Here is a 22,007-nt window from a genome sequence, read left to right as displayed (position 1 = left end):
GTTCTACAAAGAAGTCTTTGTTCCTCCATAAAGGTTTAGGATGCTGAAATTCTTCATGAGAATCTGCACATAATCTAAGTAGCTTGGCTTTCACCTCTTCATATTCAGCAGGAGCTTTGGAGAGAGAGTACATTTTTACTGTAGTGGAGTAAGGCTTGAATTCTCTTTTGAATTTTACTCCTCTGGGAAGTATTTGAAGCCTATCTGCTGCAGAATATACATCAAAGCCAATGACTATGTCTTTGTTGGGAAGCCTGCTTCCAATTACTTTAGTCCAAACTACACATTCTTGGAAAAACTTGATTCCTATTTTTTCTTTTGTTATCAAATCTGTCCTGAAGATTTTTCCATCAGCAGCCATGAAGAATGCAGCATGAGTGGTCCATGCTTCTGAAGGAAGAACACTGGGATTCATCATGGTAACCTGGGCACCTGTATCCATGTAGGCGATGGCCTTTTTTGGATGGGCGAACTTGGAAGCAAGTACTTGAATCTCGACACAAGGAAGTGGAGGAGTAGGTAGGGAGCTGGCTACTTGTTTGAGGTAGTAGACTGGTACTTCATTCTTTTCTTCTGAGTCAGAGTTGCTTTCATCTCCAGAGTCTTCTCTGAGGGCAAAAGCAGTATGTTCATCTGCGGAGCTTTGTTCTGAGTATAAGGACTCAAGATCTGCTTCTTCAGGGTTGAGAGAGTCTATCATTTTTGCAGCTTTTTCTGGTTTATTGGGACAATTTTTTGAATAATGTCCCTTCTTTCCACAAGCAAAACATCTCTGACCTGTCTTCTTTCCTCTGGCTTGCTTTGGCTTGAAAAACTTCGTTTTCTTTCTCGTCTTGGAAAGGTTTGAGGACTTTGATTTATGGTCTTTCTTTCTCTTCGGAGGACAATGGCATTTTTCTTTCTTGCATCCAATCTCTAGATAGTTTTTCTTGCAAGCTTTCCCAAATTTGGACTTTTGCTCCATCATTTCTGAAAAATGCTGGTGTAAGCTGCATAATTCCTCCAAGGCTTCTAGAGTTGTTTGATGTATTTGTCCAAAGGTCATAGTATCAATGTCTCTGCCAGCTGTGCTTATTATTCTGTGAATTTTGGGTTGAAGTTCCTGAGGTAGTGAGGAAACATATGTATGTTTGAGGCTTGGATCATTGAAGCCATTAAGCTGATAAAATCTTTGGGACATTCTTTGGAAATGTTTCTCTAAATCTTTGATCTTCAATGAACAGCATCTCATTTCATAGTATTCCTGCCTATTTTTTCTGGCAAGAATGTCTATGTCTCCAATGAATTCTTGATGTAAGACACCAAGAACATTCTTTGTGTTTTCCAGCCTGTGGAGCTCATCCTGCCTGAGAGGACTTAGATTGAGATACCAATCTTTCAAAGTCCCTGTCATTCTGCAGCAAAATTCTTCTATCACTTTGTAAGAATCTGATCCGGGTTTCATGAGCTGAGTGTCTAACCAAGCTCCAAACTCTATAAGTTTCTTTCTCCTTTGCTCTGAGGGTATGCCATCTAGATTGAACCATGGTCCACTATGAATTTTTGGTTTTTCAGGTGTAGATTCTTCATCTATTGGTTCTTCATAAAAGTATTCTTCATTTTTGAAGTTAACCATGAAGGCTTCTGAAAAATCATTCATGTTTTGTTCTAGACTGGCAGGAGACTCATTACTAGACAAGTCTGAGACAGAATCCTCAGAAGAGATCTCTTGTGCTACTTCTTCTTCTTCTTGTCTAGTTGTTATGGCTAGAGATTGAAAAGGTTGACTAGGAGGCTGTGATTCTTGTTCTGGCAGGTCTGCTTTTCTTTGTCTTGATGGAGGTGGTTCAGTGATTTCTTGGGAATCTGATGAGGAGTCATGTTTGTAAAGTGTCTCTTTACCCTTAGAAGTGGCAGTTGTCATACTAGGTCTCCTTGTCTCATGAGTTGTGGGTTTATGACGTATATAGTCTGGTAGATTAAAGTTGGCATAGTAATGAGAAGGTCTTTTAGGCTGACTGAAACTGGGAGAGAAGGCAGGGACATTGGAGAATGCAGGGGTATTAGAAAAAAGGTTTTTTGTTGGTTCAGGTTTGTATTCTTTGGAAGCTTGTATGAAGTCATCCATTTCCTTCAGCTGATTCTGCAGAGTCCTGATCTCTCTTTCCTTTTGGTCAAAGACCTTGCCAAACATTCTTTCATCCAACATAGTTCTTAGATCACGATCTAATTTGGCTACTTCTTCTTTAAGTTCCTTATAATGCTTTTGCATTTTTTGCGACAGCACTTTAAGATCTTGATCTGTTTCTTCCATTTTTCCTGTAACTTTTTCTAACTTTTCACCTATGGTTTGGAGACTTTCATTCTGAGCAATTATGTTTTCTGATTGCCAATTGAGAACTTCTTCTGCCTGGGACAGAGGCTTGAATTTACCATCGGGATGGACTTCATTGGGCTGTATGAAAGGTTTGGAAGCTCTATTTGTAACAGGATCAATTTTTCTTTCTAAGGCAGGGAATTGTTGTTCATATTGGGAAGAAGTTGTATACATGAAACAAGGGATAGGTTCAATATTTTGTGTGGTTTTGTAAGATCTGCAATGGTCATGAGGAGACCAAGTAACTAGGTCTGGGTCGTCGGGTGGTATCAGGTTTTCTTCTCTAAGAATTCTCAGAGCCTCTTCATAGATCGGAAGAGGAGGAGCTTTCTTATGAATTCCTACCCAAGGGCCATTGTCTGGAGCAGACTCCCTGTTAGTCCTAGCCAGCAGAGAGGATGAAATTCCATCTATAGTCCAGATTCCTAGAAAGGTTTCTCGTGAAGAATTGATCCAGCTAATTCCTTTAGAATGGATCACGAATTATGAGAAGATGCAAGAAGATAGACGGCCGATTCAGACACAAGAAGCCAGTTTTAGAAGATCATCTGTTGACAAGACAGTCAAGACAATCTTCAAACCTGTAGAAGAAAAACCAAGTTCATCATCATCCATTTTCCAATCTATGATGATTGAACCAATTCTCAATTACCTTAATCTACTTTTTATTGATGGGCTTCTCCAATAAAATAAAGAGAGTAAAATATCATTCACCTTATAAAAATTAAAATTAAAATTAAAATATGAATATGTATTCAAAATTAAATACTCCCATGAAAACAAAACGTGTCCCATGAGTTTAGCTCGGATAGGGTCATTACAGAGCTTAGCTCGGTTGGTAGATGCATAACGTATGAAGTTTGAATTCTGACCATTACAAAAAAAAAAAAAAAAGTCAAATATGGGCAACCTCTTTTGAAAGAAAAGGATTGTGATTAAATACTCCCATGAAAACAAAACGTGTCCCATGAGTTTAGCTCGGATAGGGTCATTACAGAGCTTAGCTCGGTTGGTAGATGCATAACGTATGAAGTTTGAATTCTGACCATTACAAAAAAAAAAAAAAGTCAAATATGGGCAACCTCTTTTGAAAGAAAAGGATTGTGATTTCTCTTACTAGATACTAAAGTCACACATTTTTGTATTTTCAAGGTCAAAAAATAAATTTATTCAAATAAAATCTAATAATAAATATAAATTTAACAAAACAATTTGACTCAAGTAATTAATGAGATTAACTAAAAAAAATCGTTTGAAAAAACTTAAATTTAATGTTTGGGCGGATAAATTTTTAATCAAAATACATTCAAATGTCAAGTTCTATGATTTTTTTTTTTTTTAGAGAATGTCAAGTTCTATTATCAGAACTCCTTTCTCCGAACAAATAAAGGTTAAAAATAAAATAAAATATGTGTAGTCTTACAATCAAAGCGAATTATGCGTCGAAAATTGCTCTTCTCCCAACAAAAAACGTTCACTCCCAATCAAAATACTCTCACGTGAGTTAACTTACGCAAATGTTAAATCCAACAAAAAACGTTCACTCCCAATCAAAATACTCCCACGTGAGTTAACTCATGCAGATGTTAAATCCAACGTGACTTAAGTCACGTTCGCTACCACGTGAGTTAACTCATTTAGGTTATAACCCTAGCGTGAGTTAACTTGCGTGTTATATTTCAACTTACCTAACATTAGTTAACTTACGCGCGAGGGAGTATTTTGTTGGGAGAAGAGCAATTTTCTCATGGGTCAAGAGGCAATTAGAGTCCAATTCTGAAAATTAGTTTACATTCGGCCCAAGTTAACATAGTGGTTTTTTACATTTCAGTCCTTGTTCATCTCTGATCTGAGTCCGAAGCAAGGTACCGGAGAGGGGAGAGAGAAAGAGACACAGATCGCAATTCATCACATCAAAACGAAGAAATCAAATTAGAAAAAAAATTCTTCGATCGTTTCCGTAGCCGAAACGGATCGAGTCGAATTGAACGAGCAAAGATGTTACCAACAGTTTCGAAAGGACGCTCTTCTTCTTCCTCCTCTTCATCTTCCTCTCGACCCAATTCCACTCTTCTTCCTTACCTCCGCAGAATTATCAAGGTACCCAACTGATCTCTTCATTTCTTCATCTTCTTCCCTTAATTTCGCTAATTCACTTCAAGATCCGATTCCCCATTTCATTGCAAATGCTGTTGAATTGTGGCGCAATATTATAAACCATAGGATTAGATTGACTCCTCGTGATTATTTGAGCACTGTGAAACTCAGAACCGCTCAGTTCATGAATTATTGAGCACTTTATCTTTTTTTGTTGTTTACTTTGTGAAAACATTTTCTATTTTCATTTCCTAAATTATGTGTTCGCTTTTACTTGCTAATTAGAAGATGTTAGAATCTGGAAGTGATCCATTGTGATGGAGAGAGCATGGTAGGTATGGTGCTTTTCTGGGAATAACGGAAAAAAAGAAAAAAAGATTTCTTGCATTTTCATTCTTTTGAAAAAAAATGCACACAATTTATTTACTTTTGTGCACAACCTTTGTGTGAACCTTTTATTTAGAAAAATCCATTTTCTATTATCTACTTTTTTGTGTGAACCTGGTAACCTTTGTGCGCAACTGTTAAGACCAGTCCCTCGAGCCGGGTAGGACTCCAACGGGTGACAAAGTTCTCCCGCAAGAGATTTAACACAGCTGCATGCCCATGGCTGGATTCAAACCCAGGACCCCTGGTTAAACTGGAAGAGTTCCCTTACCATCTCATCCATGTGGTCTTGTGCAGTCTATTATCTATTTGTTAGCAAGTAAAATTAACACAAATTTTAGAAAATGAAAATAGAAAATATTTTCACTAAACAAAGCCTTAATATTTTGGATTATAATGTTTTGAATGGTGTGTGTGTGGTGGATGGTGTGCTTCGTATGGTACGGGTTCAAAAATAATAGTCTCATGCCCCAATGGTGTAGGGAATAGAAGAGAAAGTGTGAGATACCGTGGAAAATGAAGGAAAAGCATAATGTAGCGGTAAAAATCATAATATTCTCGTTAGGAAAATTACCGTTAGCTGGTGTCAGTTTTACAAAGTCTAAATTTTGAACATAATTTTGTTTTCTTTTCAATTTGGTATGGAGGTTGCTGATCTAATGCTGAGACTGATACCTTGCGTTATACTTATTATTTTTTTACTATTTATTTGCTGTATTTTTTGACTCAGGTGATTGCTTCATTTACCTTTTCGTTCTCTGTAATTTTATTATTCATTGTAGTGGCAACAAATGGATGTTGAATACACTTTTTGGCAAATGCTTCATCTATGTACGTCGCCAAAAGTTGTGTAAGTATATAGAAATCGTCTTCTGTTCCATCTTTTTTTTAACATCAAGAGTCAAGACTCACATTGTTACCATGATCTCATGCAACAACAATATGAGGCCTATTTTATTTGATTAAATGTACCACCAAATGCATGGCCATAAACTGATGGTTGGTTGAGTCTTTACTCACCCAGTCACCCCTTTGGTTGTGTATGTGTTTGGTGTTTTGAGTGACTGCTTCTCTGATTGCGTTTTTCGTACACTTGATATGGAACTGTGCAATGGATGCAGCTATCAGCATACAAAATATCACAAACGTAAGTCCACTTTATTAGAACTGAAAATATGTTTATTATATCATATTATGTGGTGAGAATGTACATTTATATAGGTAGTAGGAGTCTCCTAGTTAACCCCTAATTAATAAGGAAGATTAATCAACACAATCAATACAATAACTAGTGGAGTTAAAACTAAATAGTCACAATCTTTTCAATATCTCCACTAAGTACTTGATTAATTATTCTAACAGTCCCCCTTCAAACCGAGGGTGTCACAAACCCTCAGTTTGTCTCTAAGATAGATGAATCTAGCAGTGGACAAAGGTTTAGTGAGAACATCTGCCCACTGATCTTGAGCAGGCACATGAGAGACCACCAGCTCCTTTTTGATAACCTTTTCTCTGACAAAGAAAATATCAAGTTCCATGTGCTTTGTTCTTGAATGAAGCACAGGATTGTGAGCTAAAGAGACTGCACTCAGATTGTCACAAAAGATTTGAGGGACTTTACTTTTTACTTGTAGTTCCTTAAGTAAAGACTGTATCCAGATTATTTCAGCAGAAGCTTGTGCAAGACTTCTGTACTCAGCTTCTGCACTGGATCTAGCAACAAGTGTTTGTTTCTTTGCCCACCAAGATACCAGATTAGGACCCAAAAAGATGCATGCTCCAGAAGTACTTCTTCTGTCATCAGGGTTTGAAGCCCAATCAGCATCACAAAACCCTGTGATTGCAAGGGGCTCAGTTGTACTGGCAGGTGTGAGAAGCAGGCCATGATGCAGAGTTCCTTGTAAGTATCTAAGAATTCTTTTTACTGCTTTCCAGTGCTCCTCCTGAGGTGCAGATAGAAACTGACACACCTTGTTCACAGTGAAGGAGATTTCAGGCCTTGTAATAGTGGCATACTGCAGAGCACCAACTATAGACCTGAAGTAGGAAGGATCAGAAACATTGTTGGAACCAAACTTTGATAATTTTGTGCTGGATACCATAGGTGAGGCCATATTGTTGGCATTTATCATGTTGGCTCTTTGAAGCAGATCTTTGATATATTTTGATTGGGACAAGAGTAGAGAACCTGATGGTGAATGGTGAACCTCTATGCCAAGAAAATAGTCCAGTTTTCCCAAATCCTTGAGAGAAAATTCTGAGTTAAGCTTATGCACCAGTTGTTGAATGGCAGTTGTAGAATTCCCTGTGATGATAATATCATCCACATATACTAAAATAAAAATACATTGAGTTTTAGTATGTAGGGTAAACAATGAAGGGTCACATCTGCTTGACTTAAAACCAAAGGTAAGAAGAGTTGCTTTGAGTCTTTCAAACCAAGCTCTAGGGGCCTGTTTCAATCCATAGAGTGCCTTATTTAGCTTACATACCAGGTTCTTGTCAGAAGCTTCAAAACCAGGAGGCTGCTCCATGTATACCTCTTCGGTAAGCAAGCCATTGAGAAAGGCATTGTTTACATCAAGCTGTTGGAGAGGCCAATGTTGAGTAATGGCTAGAGTTAAAACTGTTCTCACTGTGACTGGCTTAACAACTGGTGAAAAAGTCTCTGTAAAATCAAACCCAGCTTGCTGATGAAACCCTTTTGCAACTAGGCGTGCCTTATACCTATTGACAGTACCATCAGGGTTCTCTTTGACTCTGAACACCCACTTGCACCCTATAGCATGTCTGTTTGCAGGAAGAGATACAAGTGTCCATGTTTGGTTATTCATCAGGGCATTAAACTCATCTTTCATAGCCAGATGCCACTTAGGATCTTTTAGAGCAGTTTTGTATGATGTAGGTTTAACATGGGTGAGTAAGAGAGTAGGATGAAGTCTGGGTTGGACAATACCAAGCTTACCTCTTGTTCTCATAGAATGAGTGTTGTTAGGATGAATTCTATGAGGAACAGGAGGAGGAGACACAAGACTAGCAGAGTGAGAGTCAATAGTGGCAGCAGAAGACTCGAGAGGAGTTTTGTGAAGGAGAAGGAGATAAAACAGAAATGGGAGTGGGATTTAGCACACTCATAGGTGTGGATGAAAAAGTAGGACTATGAGATGTAGCTGATGAGTTGACAGGAGTATGAGTAATAGGGGATGCAGGTTCAGATTCAATAGATGGAGGGTGGTGAGTAGACAAACCTGAACCAACAGATGAAGAAGAATGAGAGTTTGAACTAATAGTTGTGGCAGGTGTAGGTAAGAAGGTAGACAAAGTTGGACCATCTAGTTTAACATGGTAATCTGATTGAGAAGGAAACAGTTCATGGAAAGGAAATTTTGCCTCATTAAACACCACATCTTTGGAAACAAATATTCTACCAGAAGCATCTAGACATTTGTAACCTTTGTGATGACTGGAATACCCTAAGAACACACACTCCTTGGAATGAAAATCAAGCTTGTGAGAGTTATAGGGTCTTAAAAATGGGAAACAAGCACACCCAAAACTCTTAAGAAACTTATAATCTGGAAATTGGAAATTGAGTAAAAAGAAAGGTGACTTGTTAGCTAAAGTTGGTGTAGGCAGTCTATTAATGAGGTAAGTGGCTGTGAGAAAAGCATGATCCCAGAATTTGAGGGGCATTTGAGCATGGGATAAAAGGGTGAGGCCTGTTTCTACTATATGCCTATGTTTCCTTTCAACAGACCCATTTTGATGGTGAGTATGAGGACAGGTGAATCTGTGTGTGATTCCAAGATCATTAAGATATTTGGTGAAGGGTAAAAACTCACCACCTCAATCAGTTTGAACAGATATGATTTTGTGGTTTAATTGAAGCTCAATCATAGTCTTAAAGTTCTGAAATGTGTGGAGTGTGTGGGATTTAAGTTTCAAGGGAAATATCCAAGTGTATCTAGAGTAGGCATCTACACAAGTAAGAAAATATGTATATCCACATGAGGACTCAACAGGTGCAGGACCCCATAAATCACAGAAAATTAACTCAAGTGGTTTAGTATATGTCATTTTAGATGCATAGGAAGGAAGTCTATGAACTTTACCAAGACAGCAAGCATTGCAAAAATCTGAAATATTTTTATTTGGTAATTTGACATTACAAAGTTTGATAATGCTTTGAAGCACCTCATGATGAGGGTGTCCAAGCCTACTATGCCAAATGCTATACAAAGAAGGAAAGGACTTAACAGAACTGCTAGTTGAACCATTTGATAAGTGTTCAACATTATTACACTGAACATTACTAGAGCTGAAACTGTGATTGACTCTAGGAGTATGGCAGATAGGAGCAAGAACCTTGAATGACTTGGTGTCCTCAAACTGATAGAGGCCATCAGGTCCAAGAACACCTCTTAGGAGCACCTTAGAAGAGTCCTGAGATTTTACAAAACAATGATTAGCATGGAATTCAAAGTAAACATTATTGTCTTTTGCAAACTGACTGCACTAACAAGATTCTTTGTTATAGAAGGAACAAGCAACAGATTATTGAGTTTTAAAGTAGTAGTAGGGTGTAAGGGAGAAGGAAACTGTAATGAACCAATAGAGGTGATGGCCAAACCTTGTCCATTTCCAATATGGACCTGATCAGAACCTGAAAGAGACATGGAATCCATGAGGTTGGATGCATCAGGGGTGACGTGATGGGTAGCACCTGAGTCAGGGTACCAGACATTGTTGAATGAATTGTGTGGATCTGAGCCAGTTAAGAAGGCCTGGGGAGCTTGACCTCTCTGATTCCCAACCTGAGACTGTGTAGGAGGCCTAAGAAACTGTCCAGAATGCTGAGGACGTGACATGTTTTGCATCCATACATTTGGAGGTGCACCATAGCCTCCTAGTGAGCCATAGGGACTGTAGTAATCATACTGTGGGGCAGAGAAACGGTAGTGACAATAGCTTGCATCATGACCAGTTTTTGAACATATTTGGCACTGAACATTGGATCTTCCACCAAAACGGCCACCTCGTCCTCTGAATCTACCACCAAAACGGCCACCACGTCCTCTGAACTGGCCATTTCTTCCTCCAAAATTAGGGTTAGAGTTAGGAAACTGATTGTTTCCAGTGCCATCAGTATAATTGTGGTTTTGAGAATTAGGACCATGAGATTGGGATTCTGAATTTGCAGTTTCAGTGAGATTAACTGAAACAGGTTCAGCGATAACAGCTTTCTTGAACTTCTCATTTCTAGATTCTTGTGTGAGAAGCTGAGATTCAAGTTCATCTAAAGAAACAACCTCAGATTTCGCATTCACACTAGCAACAATAGGGTCAAACTCTTCAGGAAGTGCTTCAAGAACAACTTCAATTAGGTCCCTGTGAGAGACTGGATCTCCAATTGAAGCAAGAGACTCTGAAATTGCGCGAATTCGAGCAATGAATTCAGCGACAGTGCGTGAACCTTTCGTAATGGATCTAAGCTCAGATCGAAGTTGACGCGAACGCGTCTTCATCTGCGTGAAGCAGTAACTATGAATCTCATCCCAAACCTGCCACGAGTGGCGAAGGAGAACGAATCGCGAAAGTAGCGAAGGCGAAATCGTTGAAAGAATCCAGGTGCAGAGCAATGAATCTTGTTCTTCCCATTCAGTGTAAGCAGGATTCTCCGTTCCTGCTTCGCGTGCTGCATCTGTGAGATAAACCGGTGGAATCTCAGGTGAAATCACAAATTTCACCATCTTCGTTCCGCGAAGAACACCTTCGACTCGTTGCTTCCATTGAAGGTAGTTTGTATCATCAAGCTTAACAGAAACTACTTGTTTGAAGGTTTTGGATGCTGTAGCAGTTACGCATTGCGCATCAGAGGGAGTAGGAGAAGGCGTAGCAGAAGACATGGCTCTGGATCAAGAAGCTCTAGATACCATATTAGAACTGAAAATATGTTTATTATATCATATTATGTGGTGAGAATGTACATTTATATAGGTAGTAGGAGTCTCCTAGTTAACCCCTAATTAATAAGGAAGATTAATCAACACAATCAATACAATAACTAGTGGAGTTAAAACTAAATAGTCACAATCTTTTCAATATCTCCACTAAGTACTTGATTAATTATTCTAACACACTTCTCACGAATATCTGTATTGTTTTGATTTATTGGTACATGTTTTAAACAGGGTTTGGTCAGTGACGTTTGTTGAGGAGGTTCTGTTTTACTAAGTCATGTTACGTATGTAGCCTTTATCTGCAATTAGTTATCCACAGTGCACTATGGTAGTTACATTTATGCAGAACGTGTTAGCATAGAAAATAAAGGGGAACTAAAAGATTAGTTAGAGAAATATCTTGCATAAATTGGAGGAAACACGGATAGAGGGGAATAATGATGGGTTTCTTTTTAATAATTTGACACAGTTCGCATTTCTTTCAAGAAAAAAAATCCATTTAAATGTTGCAGTTAATTCTTTTGATAAGGAGCTCTAAGGAACTTTGGCTTATTAGGCTTGTACATGAACTTTGTTTGGTGATATTTAACTATATAGTGTTTCAGGAAGATGAAAAGCTGCAAGTTGTATTATATTTATATTTATATTAATGATGCATTTGCTATTTCCAACATGTTTTTTGATTGAGTTTCTTATTTGAAATTAGAAACCAAGAATCAATGGGCACGCGATGACCCTGCATTTGTTGTGATCTGCAGCCTTCTTTTGGCTGTTGCAACTTTGGCGTATTGTGCAGCGTAAGTTTCTCATGCATTTTGGCGGCAATGGTTCCTCATGATTAGATGACTAGCTAAAATTAAAAATACTTTACATTTGTAGAACAACCAGGAATATATAACTAGTGTGATTCTTTGTTGCTCGTATATTTAGTGGTAGGGTTGTTGTTGTGAAAACATCCATTCTTATAGAAACATGTTATCACTTTAAACTTTGGAATGTGTGAATTTTATTTAATCGTGAATATTGAACTGTGGTTTTAGTGTAAATTGACTGATTGTTTACATTTTTTTATTTTGACGCCCTATTTAGTTCATCAAGTGCCCCTAGGGGCATCTGCTAACATTTTACATTGTTGTAATTTTCCCATTCATTTTCAGGTATGACCATAGTTCTGGCCATGCACTTTTTGTTGTCTTCTCAGTGTTGCTATTCCATTTTCTATTGACTGGCATATTTCTGGCAACTTTTTGTTGGTGAGGCTGCTTTCTACTGTAAATTATTCATCCTTTTCTTCAAGTCATTAGATTTTGATAACAAAGCTGATGTATACGTTTTGACCCATATATTCTCCAGGTTCCTAACTAATTCTTATCTTCGAGAAGAGGCTCCAAACAGTTATGTGGTTGAACAGCGTGTTGAATGGTAAGATCAAGAATGTTCTTGCCAGTTTTCATTATGTTGACTCATTTTAGTTGTATGCATGTTCAATTTTCAGAGCATATGCACTACTATTTGGTCAAATGTTATTTAGGAAAGGCTTATTTTAAATGTTTTGATTATGTTAATGAGCAGAGTTTACTTGATCACTTTTTTCTTAAAATTTAATGATTAATTTCCAATTGCTGATTATATCTTTGGTTTTCCATGGAAGGATGTATGCGTTTGATGTACACTGCAACTCTTTCTTCCCAATGTTTGTTTTGCTATATGGTAATTTCTGTCTCCTCAGTTAGTATGAATTGTTATGATGTTGGTAGCTAAAATCATCTTGAATTTAAGTGGTACTGATATCTGGTCTTTTGGCAGTGATCCATTATTTTCTATCTCCTCTATTGGTGGCTCATGGTTTCATTCCAGAATTGCTATCAAATCTATTATTCATGGTGGGAGCTTCATACTACCATTATCTAAATTTCTTAGGTTATGATGGTAAGGCTCTCACTCTCTCTTTTCATTTAGATCTTAGAATATATTGTTAGTGTGTTGTATCCTTGGGTGTGTCTGCTGTCTCGTAAACAATGTCTTATGGCTATGAAGGATGGGTTTCGTTACTTAGGTCTTGGTAAATGTGTTCATTTGCAATGAATATTTTCTAATTGTTTCCAATTAAACTTTTGAAGCATCAGTGATTTTGCTTTCTTTCATATTTGCACCGAGTATTGTTTTTGGTGTTTTTCTAAAATCCCTTTGGAATGAGAACGCATGTTAAAGTTCTTGGTAAACTTGTTTCCCAAATATGTATAGCTCTGAATTGGAAGGTTTTGAATAACATTAAATTGACTAATTGATTGACATCTGTGGTTGTAGTTCTGCCCTTTTTGGAGAGGACCACCTTTTTCCTGTATCCAATTGGTGTAGTAATTGTCCTTTCTCCAATTTGTAAGTATTTAATGTGCATTCCATTTCTGTTTTACACAATCTGTTAGTATTGCATCTAAAGTATAAACCCAATTTCTTATTTTCAGTGATTTTGAGTGGCTTCAATCCTTCTAGATACTTTATGAACATATATTTCAGCCGACAAATATGATCACTCCAGCTAAAACTTTTGACCAGTCTGTGTCCTGTTGAGATTCTGAAGTAATGGAGGCTACAATATGAGAAGGCTTAAATGGAAGTTTGTTTGTTTGTTTGACGAACGCAATACCCCGGAAATGCATCATTGTAGGCCTTCTACTACTATCAATCGAAGTTGAACTGTAGTTAGTAAGTCAGTGTAGTCATTGTATTTTTTACAGATATTGAATAGAATTTGTTCAAATGAATACACTCATTGTACTAAAATTTCTTTGTCAACTCGGCATCTTTCCTCCCAACAATCGATATATTCTTTCATGAGGCTAGATACTTGTTGTCTGAATGAAAAGAGTTGATTATACATTTGTCCTTATCGCTGCATTGCATATGCATTCATGGTTAACTTCTTTGAGTAGTCGTTAGAAACATACCAATAAGAAAGTCATGCTCCGTCCGGAAGTGGAAAGAAAATAAGAGAAAAGAAAATGTAGAAGCTGAAGAGAGGATTGCGTGAATAGAAAATGGATGTGAAGCAAACACAATAAAATGAATAAATCTAATTTTTTTTTTCTGATTGATGAAATAATAAAGTGGATGGATTTAGAAATTTTGACAATACGTCAAACCATAAGTGATAAAATAATGACGTTTTTAATATTATTATTTAAGCAAGAAATGAGATATTACAAAAAAATTATTACCTCTATTAAAAAATTTGAAGACGATTTAACATATGCACATTATAATTGCTCTTTACATATTTTTCATACTCCCTCCATCCCATAATAATTGAGCCGATTGCAAAAAAAAAGTGTCCCAAAATAACTGAGTCATTTTACTTTCCAATACAATATTAATTACTTTTTCCCCTTTATAACTCTAATTAATACTACTTTCATCACTCTCAATTCAATATATTTCACTTTGCAAAAGCACCAATACTTAACAAAAGCACTTAAAACTATTTTTCTCTGTCCTTCATTTATACATTTTTCTTAATATGTGTGAAATGAATTTTTGGCTCAGTTAATCTGGGACGGATGGAGTCATGGGCGGATCTAGCATGAAACATGGTGTGGCAGTTGCCATACCAGATTTTTCCCCAGATTTTTTTTCATATATATTATATAAGTTGTTGATATATCACAGTTCTGTAGTTGGCCGAGTGGTATGTGTGTTGTGTGAATGATATGCATGTCCAGTGTTCAACTCTTTTGAACAAATTTTTTATAAGTTATTAATATAAAAAAGGGTGTTGCAGGGAATCGAACCTGTAACACCATGGTAAAATGCTTCCTCCAATACCATTGCACTATATGGTTTAAGTCATCAATAACTTACTTTGTTAATAAATATAGTTGATTTGTATATTTGTCACACCAATATGACATGTCTAGATCCGCCCCTGGATGGAGTATTATAAATGGAGAAATGATATTTGTAAAAATATTTTATGACAACTTTTGGGAAAACTCTCTTAGAATATATTGTGTTCTTACCCTGTTTCTCTCCCCTCTTTTTCTCTCTATTGATTTTAGAAATGATTTATGAACAACTGAGGGGACAATTAACAATGTATTTTCATAAGTATGCGTATGCATACCATTTTTTTCCTCCGTGTTTTTAATGTTTTTGCCGACCTAAATTTCCGTGCACACAAAGAGTAAATGATATATGTTGTCGATAAATTTATGCAATTTTTTGTTTTTAATAGAGTCTGGAGTGAGTTGTTTTTAGTAGAGTCTGGACTCTGGAGTGAGTGGTGCAGTACTTTCTTTACATAAATGAGAAGAATAAATACATGTGGCTCCTACGTCCATTGGTATTAGTAGCTTTTGCAAACAGCGTTGGGAATTGATTACAATTTATGTTATGAGTGGATGCTCTCTTTTTACGTACTCCATTCGGTCTCAAATGTAAGAAACTTTTCACTTTTTTGGTTCATTCAATAAATAATGTATGTGGTCTATAATAAAGACCACATACATCATTTATTGAATGAATTAAAAAGTGAAAAATTTCTTACATTTGAGACCGGATGGAGTATTTATCCTTTCCTTTAAACCTTTTCACACAACACATTATTTAGGAGCTGCGATAGTTTTTTTTCCGATAGATCATAAATCGCACTAAAACAATAACTTGCTAATTAGAAAAAATTGCTGATATATTTTGTACGATTAAACTCCAGTCTTATATATTTTGACGTAGTACATGATAAAAGCCTACTTATTTATATTATAGGTTTCTTAATAATTTAAATTCACGTTTTTATCATATCAACCCATAATATATGATTTAAATAATCTATGAATAATTTTGTAAAAACAATTTTATAAATAACTAATTTTTTTACAATTATAAATTATTAAATTTAATGATACAAATTAAACTTGAATAATTATATAAAATTGAAATGAAATCTAATTATAAATACTTATAATTATAATGACGCCCATTTTGGTAATTATACATTTAAAATCAATTTTGATTCAAACTATCCAAACAACATACATTGATAAGAATCACTTTCATATTAATGTATCCAAACACAAATTAATTTCACTCAACTTACTTTTGATCAGAATCAATTCATTCAAAATCAATTATATCAAAATCAATTTTTATCACCGCGGAACCAAACACACACTTAATCAATTTCTCTCATTTCTTCGATGTAAAAATAATAGAAGTTCTAGATTGGAAAGTTTTGGGTTCGAGCATTGCAAATATTTTGGAGAGATGTAAACTCCTTTGTGATTTTTCTGTGTCATAGAGTTTTTTCTACATTAGATTGAAACACCATGTCACCATCTTATCATCCTAAAAAAATTTCATAACAAGATTTCATAATTTCTTCATCTTTTCTCTCAAACAACCAACAATCCTAGCATTTTAGTTTGCTAACACACCTTAATAAAACCATTGGTCTTTAACTCTCTTTTTTGTTTTATTTAATTTTCTTAATCTTCTTAAAATACTGGCTTAGATTTAATTATTTATTATAAAGAGCGAAAAAGATGAAATAGGATAATAAATGATTAAATGTATTATAAAAGAAAAAGATGAAGGTATACGTATCAAAAATAAGAAAATTTATTAGCTTTATTCCTATGCGTAAAAAACTAAAGAGGACAATTAAAAAGCAACCAAGTGATTTATCAAATATTTTTTTTGAAGCCACCAAGTGAAAGTGATATATCAATTAAAAAGAGTAAGAAAGTGAGTATAATAATAAGTCCCGTTGGAATAACATAGGACGGAGCATAATCACATGCAATACCTTCATCCCCTAAGCAATAATATTTGGCATTTGGCATACGTGTATAATATGGTGGTTGAGAATTGAGAGAATGTCCCAGTTTCAAATATTAGGTAAGCAGGTAAAGTCAAAGTAGGTAAAGAAAGCTCAAGCAAATCCATCAACACACGACCAAAAGCAAACACGACTCTCGTTCTCAAAAGAGTTGGTGAGCACACCCAACATATCCTTTTGTTTTTCTTTCCTTCTAATTTTTCTAATTATATTCACACAACAAAATCAACATTTTCAACAGCGAAATAAGAATTTTTTGTAACTATTGCTTTCATGAAAAATTGACATCACTGAATGATGTGAAACCATAGCATAGAAAAGAGAGAAAATCCTCAATTATACAAACACGACAAGAAAATAATTAACTTGTCCACACTCTTCATGATATTGTATGTGTTTTGTTTTGTATTACAATTTCACTCCTCAAATTTACTTCCTTTGACATCCACAACGAACCTATACCTCACATCATTCTTCTCCAATCTTTCAAAAGCTTTGTTAATGTAATCCATAGTTACAATTTCAATCATGGAAGTTAGACCCTTCTCTTTCCAAAACTCCAACATCTCCTCTGTCTCCTTCACGCTCCCAACAAAGCTTCCAGTAATTGACTTCCTCCCTACGCAACACAACATCAATAGATTAGAAGATATCATTACAATTGGAAAAATCAAAAGCAAAAAAAAAAAAAAATTAATTACTCTTTAAGTTATTGAACAATTTGGAGATTTTCAAATATATCCTTGAACTAGATTTTTAAATAATTTATGTTTAGGTCCCTAAATTCAAGACCTAATTACAAGTTATTTAAAAGTTGAGAGACCAAATTAAAAAAAAAAAGTTTAAAAATTACTAACAAATTTAGGGTATGATTACAATTTTTTCAGCTCAATGAATAATTTTAAAATCTTCAATAGTCAAGGGACCTATTCAATAACTAAGCTAAAAATCATTGATGAGAAAGAAGAAGGTGGGTTTTACCTAGCATGACCATAGGTGTAACAAATTGAAGAGGGGTGTTAATAACACCCATCAAGATCAATTTCCCATCAATTTTGAGCAATGAAAGATAAGGCTCAAGAGGGTGACCAACAGGAACAGTGTCAATGATATAATCAAGTGAATCAGCAGCTTCTTGCATCCCAACAGTATCTGAGCTAACAAGATAATTGTCAGCTCCAAGATCCTCAAGTGCCTCTTTCTTCTTCTTATCAGAAGAGCTTATCACAGTGACATGGTGACCTAATGCCTTTGCTACTTTCACCCCCATGTGTCCTACTCCACCAAGACCCAATATTCCACCTCTTAGCCCAGGTGTTTTCAGCCCAAAATGTGAAAGTGGACTGTACACAGTCACACCTGCACACAACAATGGTGCAACTTGCTCTGGTGCCAATCCCTCTGGTATTTTCACAACAAACCTGACAGTAATATCCCCAAACACATAATCAGTTTAAAATAAACTCAGTAATAATAATATTCAAACATCTATTTTTTCTAACACCTTTTACACCAGGTTCATAAAAGTAATTAATTTAGTTGGGTACACAGTTAATTTAGTTCACAGTAAAAAAAATATGGTCAATTCAACTACATAATTAACCACAATCGAACATATCTAAATTAATTATCTACTCAATTGAATCAAATCAATCACAAGTTTGTATGTGATTAACAGGTGTGAAAAAAATTGGGCGTCCATAAAACATTTTTCATAACATAAGCGTTTGGATAAACAACTTATAACATAAGTTATATCAATAATGAAAAAGTCAAATAAGATCAAACAATTTTCATTTCATATGAAGTATACACAGATTTGACAATAAGTTGAAAATAAGCTGAAAATAATCTAAACAGACATCAAATCATCAATGTTTTTTAAATGGGGTTTTTCAGAAATGCATAAAACGTGTGGAATTTAATTTGACACGGAAAAGAATAAAAAATGAGAAAATAATTTAATTTAATTTAATTTTATGATTATTAATTACTTTTGTTCAACGACGGTGGATTCAGCAAAGCCACCCTGAGTGATCTTTCCGTCAGTGTAAACATCATTGTAAGACCAGATCTTCTTGTTACAGTATTGCTCAATCTCAGAATCACATGCTCTGCAGCTTTTGCAGCAACCAACGAGAAGACCAACTCCCACAATTTCTCCCACTTTGAACCTTGTAACATTTGAACCCACCTCTAGCACCTCACCAACCACTTCATGCCTGTTTTTCAAAACAATCATAAACGTTAATTTTTCTCAACAAAAGATACAACACTAATTAAGAACCTTAAAATTAATCGAAACACGGACATATCCAACAAACACCGGACATAATAATTTGATAGATACGAGTTAAGGGGTGAAGATCCTCTCCATTTAGAAAATAAATGGAAGTATGCAATTTGGAGAGAGATAGACACATAAAATAGGTAGTGGGTCCTACCATAAAGTGGGTCCCACCATGATTAATTACTTTTGACTTTTTTATGTGTCTTTATCTTTCCAAATGGTAGAAATGGAGAGGATAATAAATGGAGAGGATCTTCACCCCGAGTTAAGAAGTTAACATACATACCCAGGAACCATAGGATAATTGGACATGCCAAGATCATTTTTGATTTGGTGAAGATCAGAATGACAGACTCCACAGTAATGAATTTTGATGTAAACATCATCCGGTCCTGTGTTTCTGCATATGGTTTTAAGCATAACAATAATATTATATATTATTAATCGTCACGTACGTATTGTCACAAAAAACAAATATAAGTATATAATAAATAAATCAGATGACGTTTATTTACACCTGAGAGTGTATGTGTATGGAGTGAGAATTCCGGAAGGGTCTTTTGCAGCCAATCCTACTGTTGTTCTTTCTGCAGCTTCAATGCTACCCATGTTTTTGTTTTTGTGTTCTCTGGTCTCAGAAGCAAAAAGTGAATGAATGAAGAGAGAAAGAAAACAGTGCAAACGTGAGTGGGTTTGGTTAGTGGGTTGAGAAACATGCGTATATATAAAGGTACTCAAGGGTGATCATCTAAGAAGAATTTGGTGTGGGGTCACTTGGTGCGGTAGGTGAGCCTAGCTGGGAGAATTTTCACCGTTGATCAACAAAGTTTGTGATGGACACTGTTTCCTTGTTTTGTTATGATCTTTTTTGTTGTTTGATTGATCTTATCTTAGTCAATTAAAGCGATTTGGTCTAAAAAATATAGATTCATCAATTGGTTTTAGCGGAGTGCTAGCAACCCTCTCTTTTTAACACTCTCTAGCACTCGCTACACTTTGAAAATGGAACCCACATAAAGTGGTGGGACATACATTGATTTCACCCACATAAAGTTTTAATAGTTTTTTAAGTTAAGAAAATAAAATTAGTTTTAATAGTTTTTCTTTTGGTTCCACAGCCGGGTTATTCTAATACTAATTATTTATTGTTGAAGAATTCTTTAACCCTTTTAGAGTTTGCAAACTAAGTAAGTTAATCATTCCTTCAAAAAAAAGTAAGTTAATCATGTTTTGGTTGCCTATCAAAACATACGTTTTCCAAATATGTTAAAGCTTATGGCTTTATAATTTATACTGTACTATAAAAATACGATTTTTATGTTCTTAATTACCTTGTACAAAACTCCAAACGGGACTTTTTTTTTTTGTGTGTGCAAGATTTGTAATCATGTTTACGTGCAAGATGTTTTCCCATCTTGTTGTAGTGTTTATTCAATCATATTGACAAATTAGCTTCAATTCAATGAAGATTTAGACGTCTTCATTGTTACAAATTTTGTCATATTTATAGGTTTTGTCACATTTTTTATTCATATTTTTACGTTGTTGCTATCACCTTGTATGTTATAAATTTATTTGCAGATTCATTATTTTTGGTTTTAGCAAATTTTAATTTGCTCTCAATGTATTCTACTAATTTAATTGAATGAATGCCATTATTTTACTAAAAAAAAATGACATTAATTAGTGTAGGTACCCTGTGCAATGCAGGGGTAGATAATTTATTTGAGTTACAATTTTTAGCATTTTCAGTGTTTTTATGAATAAATGATAATTGTTGATCTCTATACCATAATGATTTATTTATTTTTTTAAAGAAAGTATATATCATAATGATGTATTAAATCATTTTTTTTGAGAGAATGATGTATTAAATCATTTAAACTTTTATATAAATTTTATGTAGATGATTTATACGATATAAACGTTTATTTTAATGTGAATTTTATAAAAATATGTTTTCGATAAAAAATTATTGAACGGTGTAATATTATTCTAGTGTTACGATGAAATAATTTGATCTCTTCTCTTTTTAATTGGATTTATTTTTGTTTCTCATAACTTTTCTTCACCAAAGATATACCTCTTCCAGTCTAAAGTATTTGGTAATGTTGTTTAAGTTTTTTCTACAACCTGTTAAGAATTCGGAAGAAAAAATGGATACATTTATCAATATGTATACGTCAATGGTCTATTTATCAATATGTATGTGACTTTATCAATATTCCAAAGCTGCTTCGTCGTTTTCACCGAGAAAAATAAACCTGTGGCTGTACTACTTCTCTCTCGTTAGGTATTTTGATTTGACGTGAAGTATTAATTTTCTAAAATACCGGCAAATTTAACAGTCTACACTGAAAGTTTAAAGTTCAAACGGTAGGTGGTGACGTACACGAAGGCAACAATTGAAGTCATGTTTACACTCTTCCATGCCCAACCACACCACCCACCCTACACGAAAACGGTTCCATATTTTTGTTTGGAACCATCGTTGGTAGAAAATTATTTTACATCGATACTCATATTCATCACATTGTCACGTAGACTCGTTATAAATCTATTTTAAAAATGACCGTTTGATTATTATTAGTTGTACTTGTTGATATAAGGTTGTCCATATAAAAATAATAATATAAGAAACACACTTTTAAGACCAATTAAATTTCATGAGTCCAATTAAATTTATGTGATTCACATAATTTAGTAGGGTTATGTGAATATTAGTGAATATTTTCAAGAAAAAAAACGTGTTGAAAAATGTGTATCAAAGACTGTGAAATTTGATATTGCATATCTTCTTTTTTTCAAAATTTATAGTTAGTTTGAAGGTGTTTTTATTTTATTTTTTGAGGCATAATAAACTCGTAGCATTTCATTCAATATTAGTATGGATACAAATGGGAGGATAGTAAAAGATACTAGGGATAGGCTGAAATACAAACGCTCTTGTGAGGTTGTGAATGACTCGCCTAGTTTGCCTATGGATAAAAATTAGAGTGAAACTAGCATGTTAAAAAAAGAAAGAAAATTGCTCTTCTTCCATCACATTTTGCTCACTCTCAACTGCACTTTCGAAAATGCCCC

General features: G+C 35.0%; 2 protein-coding genes across 2 annotated transcripts; one reads left to right on the top strand and one right to left on the bottom strand.

The window, feature by feature from the left end:
• The first annotated feature begins 4,178 nt into the window (after positions 1 to 4,178).
• On the top strand, positions 4,179 to 13,680 carry LOC146958893 (UNC-50 family protein). The gene is made up of 10 exons (XM_085740400.1): positions 4,179 to 4,456; positions 5,623 to 5,690; positions 5,962 to 5,987; positions 11,507 to 11,597; positions 11,958 to 12,053; positions 12,154 to 12,222; positions 12,452 to 12,510; positions 12,607 to 12,729; positions 13,108 to 13,179; positions 13,266 to 13,680. Exons 1-10 carry the CDS (start codon positions 4,355 to 4,357, stop codon positions 13,328 to 13,330), a joined length of 771 nt encoding a protein of 256 aa, XP_085596526.1. The 5' UTR covers positions 4,179 to 4,354; the 3' UTR covers positions 13,331 to 13,680.
• Positions 13,681 to 16,864: 3,184 nt separating this feature from the next.
• On the bottom strand, positions 16,865 to 19,622 carry CAD5 (cinnamyl alcohol dehydrogenase 5). Its single transcript, XM_085740399.1, has 5 exons — positions 19,441 to 19,622; positions 19,210 to 19,323; positions 18,628 to 18,855; positions 17,615 to 18,054; positions 16,865 to 17,252 (listed from the first exon to the last, which is right to left on the bottom strand). The coding sequence occupies exons 1-5, from the start codon at positions 19,530 to 19,532 to the stop codon at positions 17,050 to 17,052; spliced, it is 1,077 nt and encodes a 358-aa protein (XP_085596525.1). The 5' UTR covers positions 19,533 to 19,622; the 3' UTR covers positions 16,865 to 17,049.
• Between the last annotated feature and the right edge of the window lie 2,385 nt (positions 19,623 to 22,007).

This window comes from Medicago sativa, chromosome 1, assembly GCF_051527215.1.
Source record: "Medicago sativa cultivar Bolivia chromosome 1, Bolivia_mono, whole genome shotgun sequence".
Lineage (NCBI taxonomy): Eukaryota > Viridiplantae > Streptophyta > Magnoliopsida > Fabales > Fabaceae > Medicago > Medicago sativa.
This window is presented reverse-complemented; position numbering and strand designations above follow the sequence as displayed.

What these genes read in the sequence shown, in the direction of transcription:
- LOC146958893 (XM_085740400.1), top strand. Translation starts at nt 4,355, where the DNA reads ATGTTACCAACAGTTTCGAAAGGACGCTCTTCTTCTTCCTCCTCTTCA. An exon ending in GCATACAAAATATCACAAAC is followed by an intron (nt 5,988 to 11,506) that starts GTAAGTCCACTT and finishes ATTTGAAATTAG; the next exon opens with AAACCAAGAATCAATGGGCA. An exon ending in ACTTTGGCGTATTGTGCAGC is followed by an intron (nt 11,598 to 11,957) that starts GTAAGTTTCTCA and finishes ATTCATTTTCAG; the next exon opens with GTATGACCATAGTTCTGGCC.
- CAD5 (XM_085740399.1), bottom strand. Translation starts at nt 19,532, where the DNA reads ATGGGTAGCATTGAAGCTGCAGAAAGAACAACAGTAGGATTGGCTGCA. An exon ending in AATTATCCTATGGTTCCTGG is followed by an intron (nt 18,856 to 19,209) that starts GTATGTATGTTA and finishes TTTGAAAAACAG; the next exon opens with GCATGAAGTGGTTGGTGAGG. An exon ending in TCCACCGTCGTTGAACAAAA is followed by an intron (nt 18,055 to 18,627) that starts GTAATTAATAAT and finishes TATTACTGTCAG; the next exon opens with GTTTGTTGTGAAAATACCAG.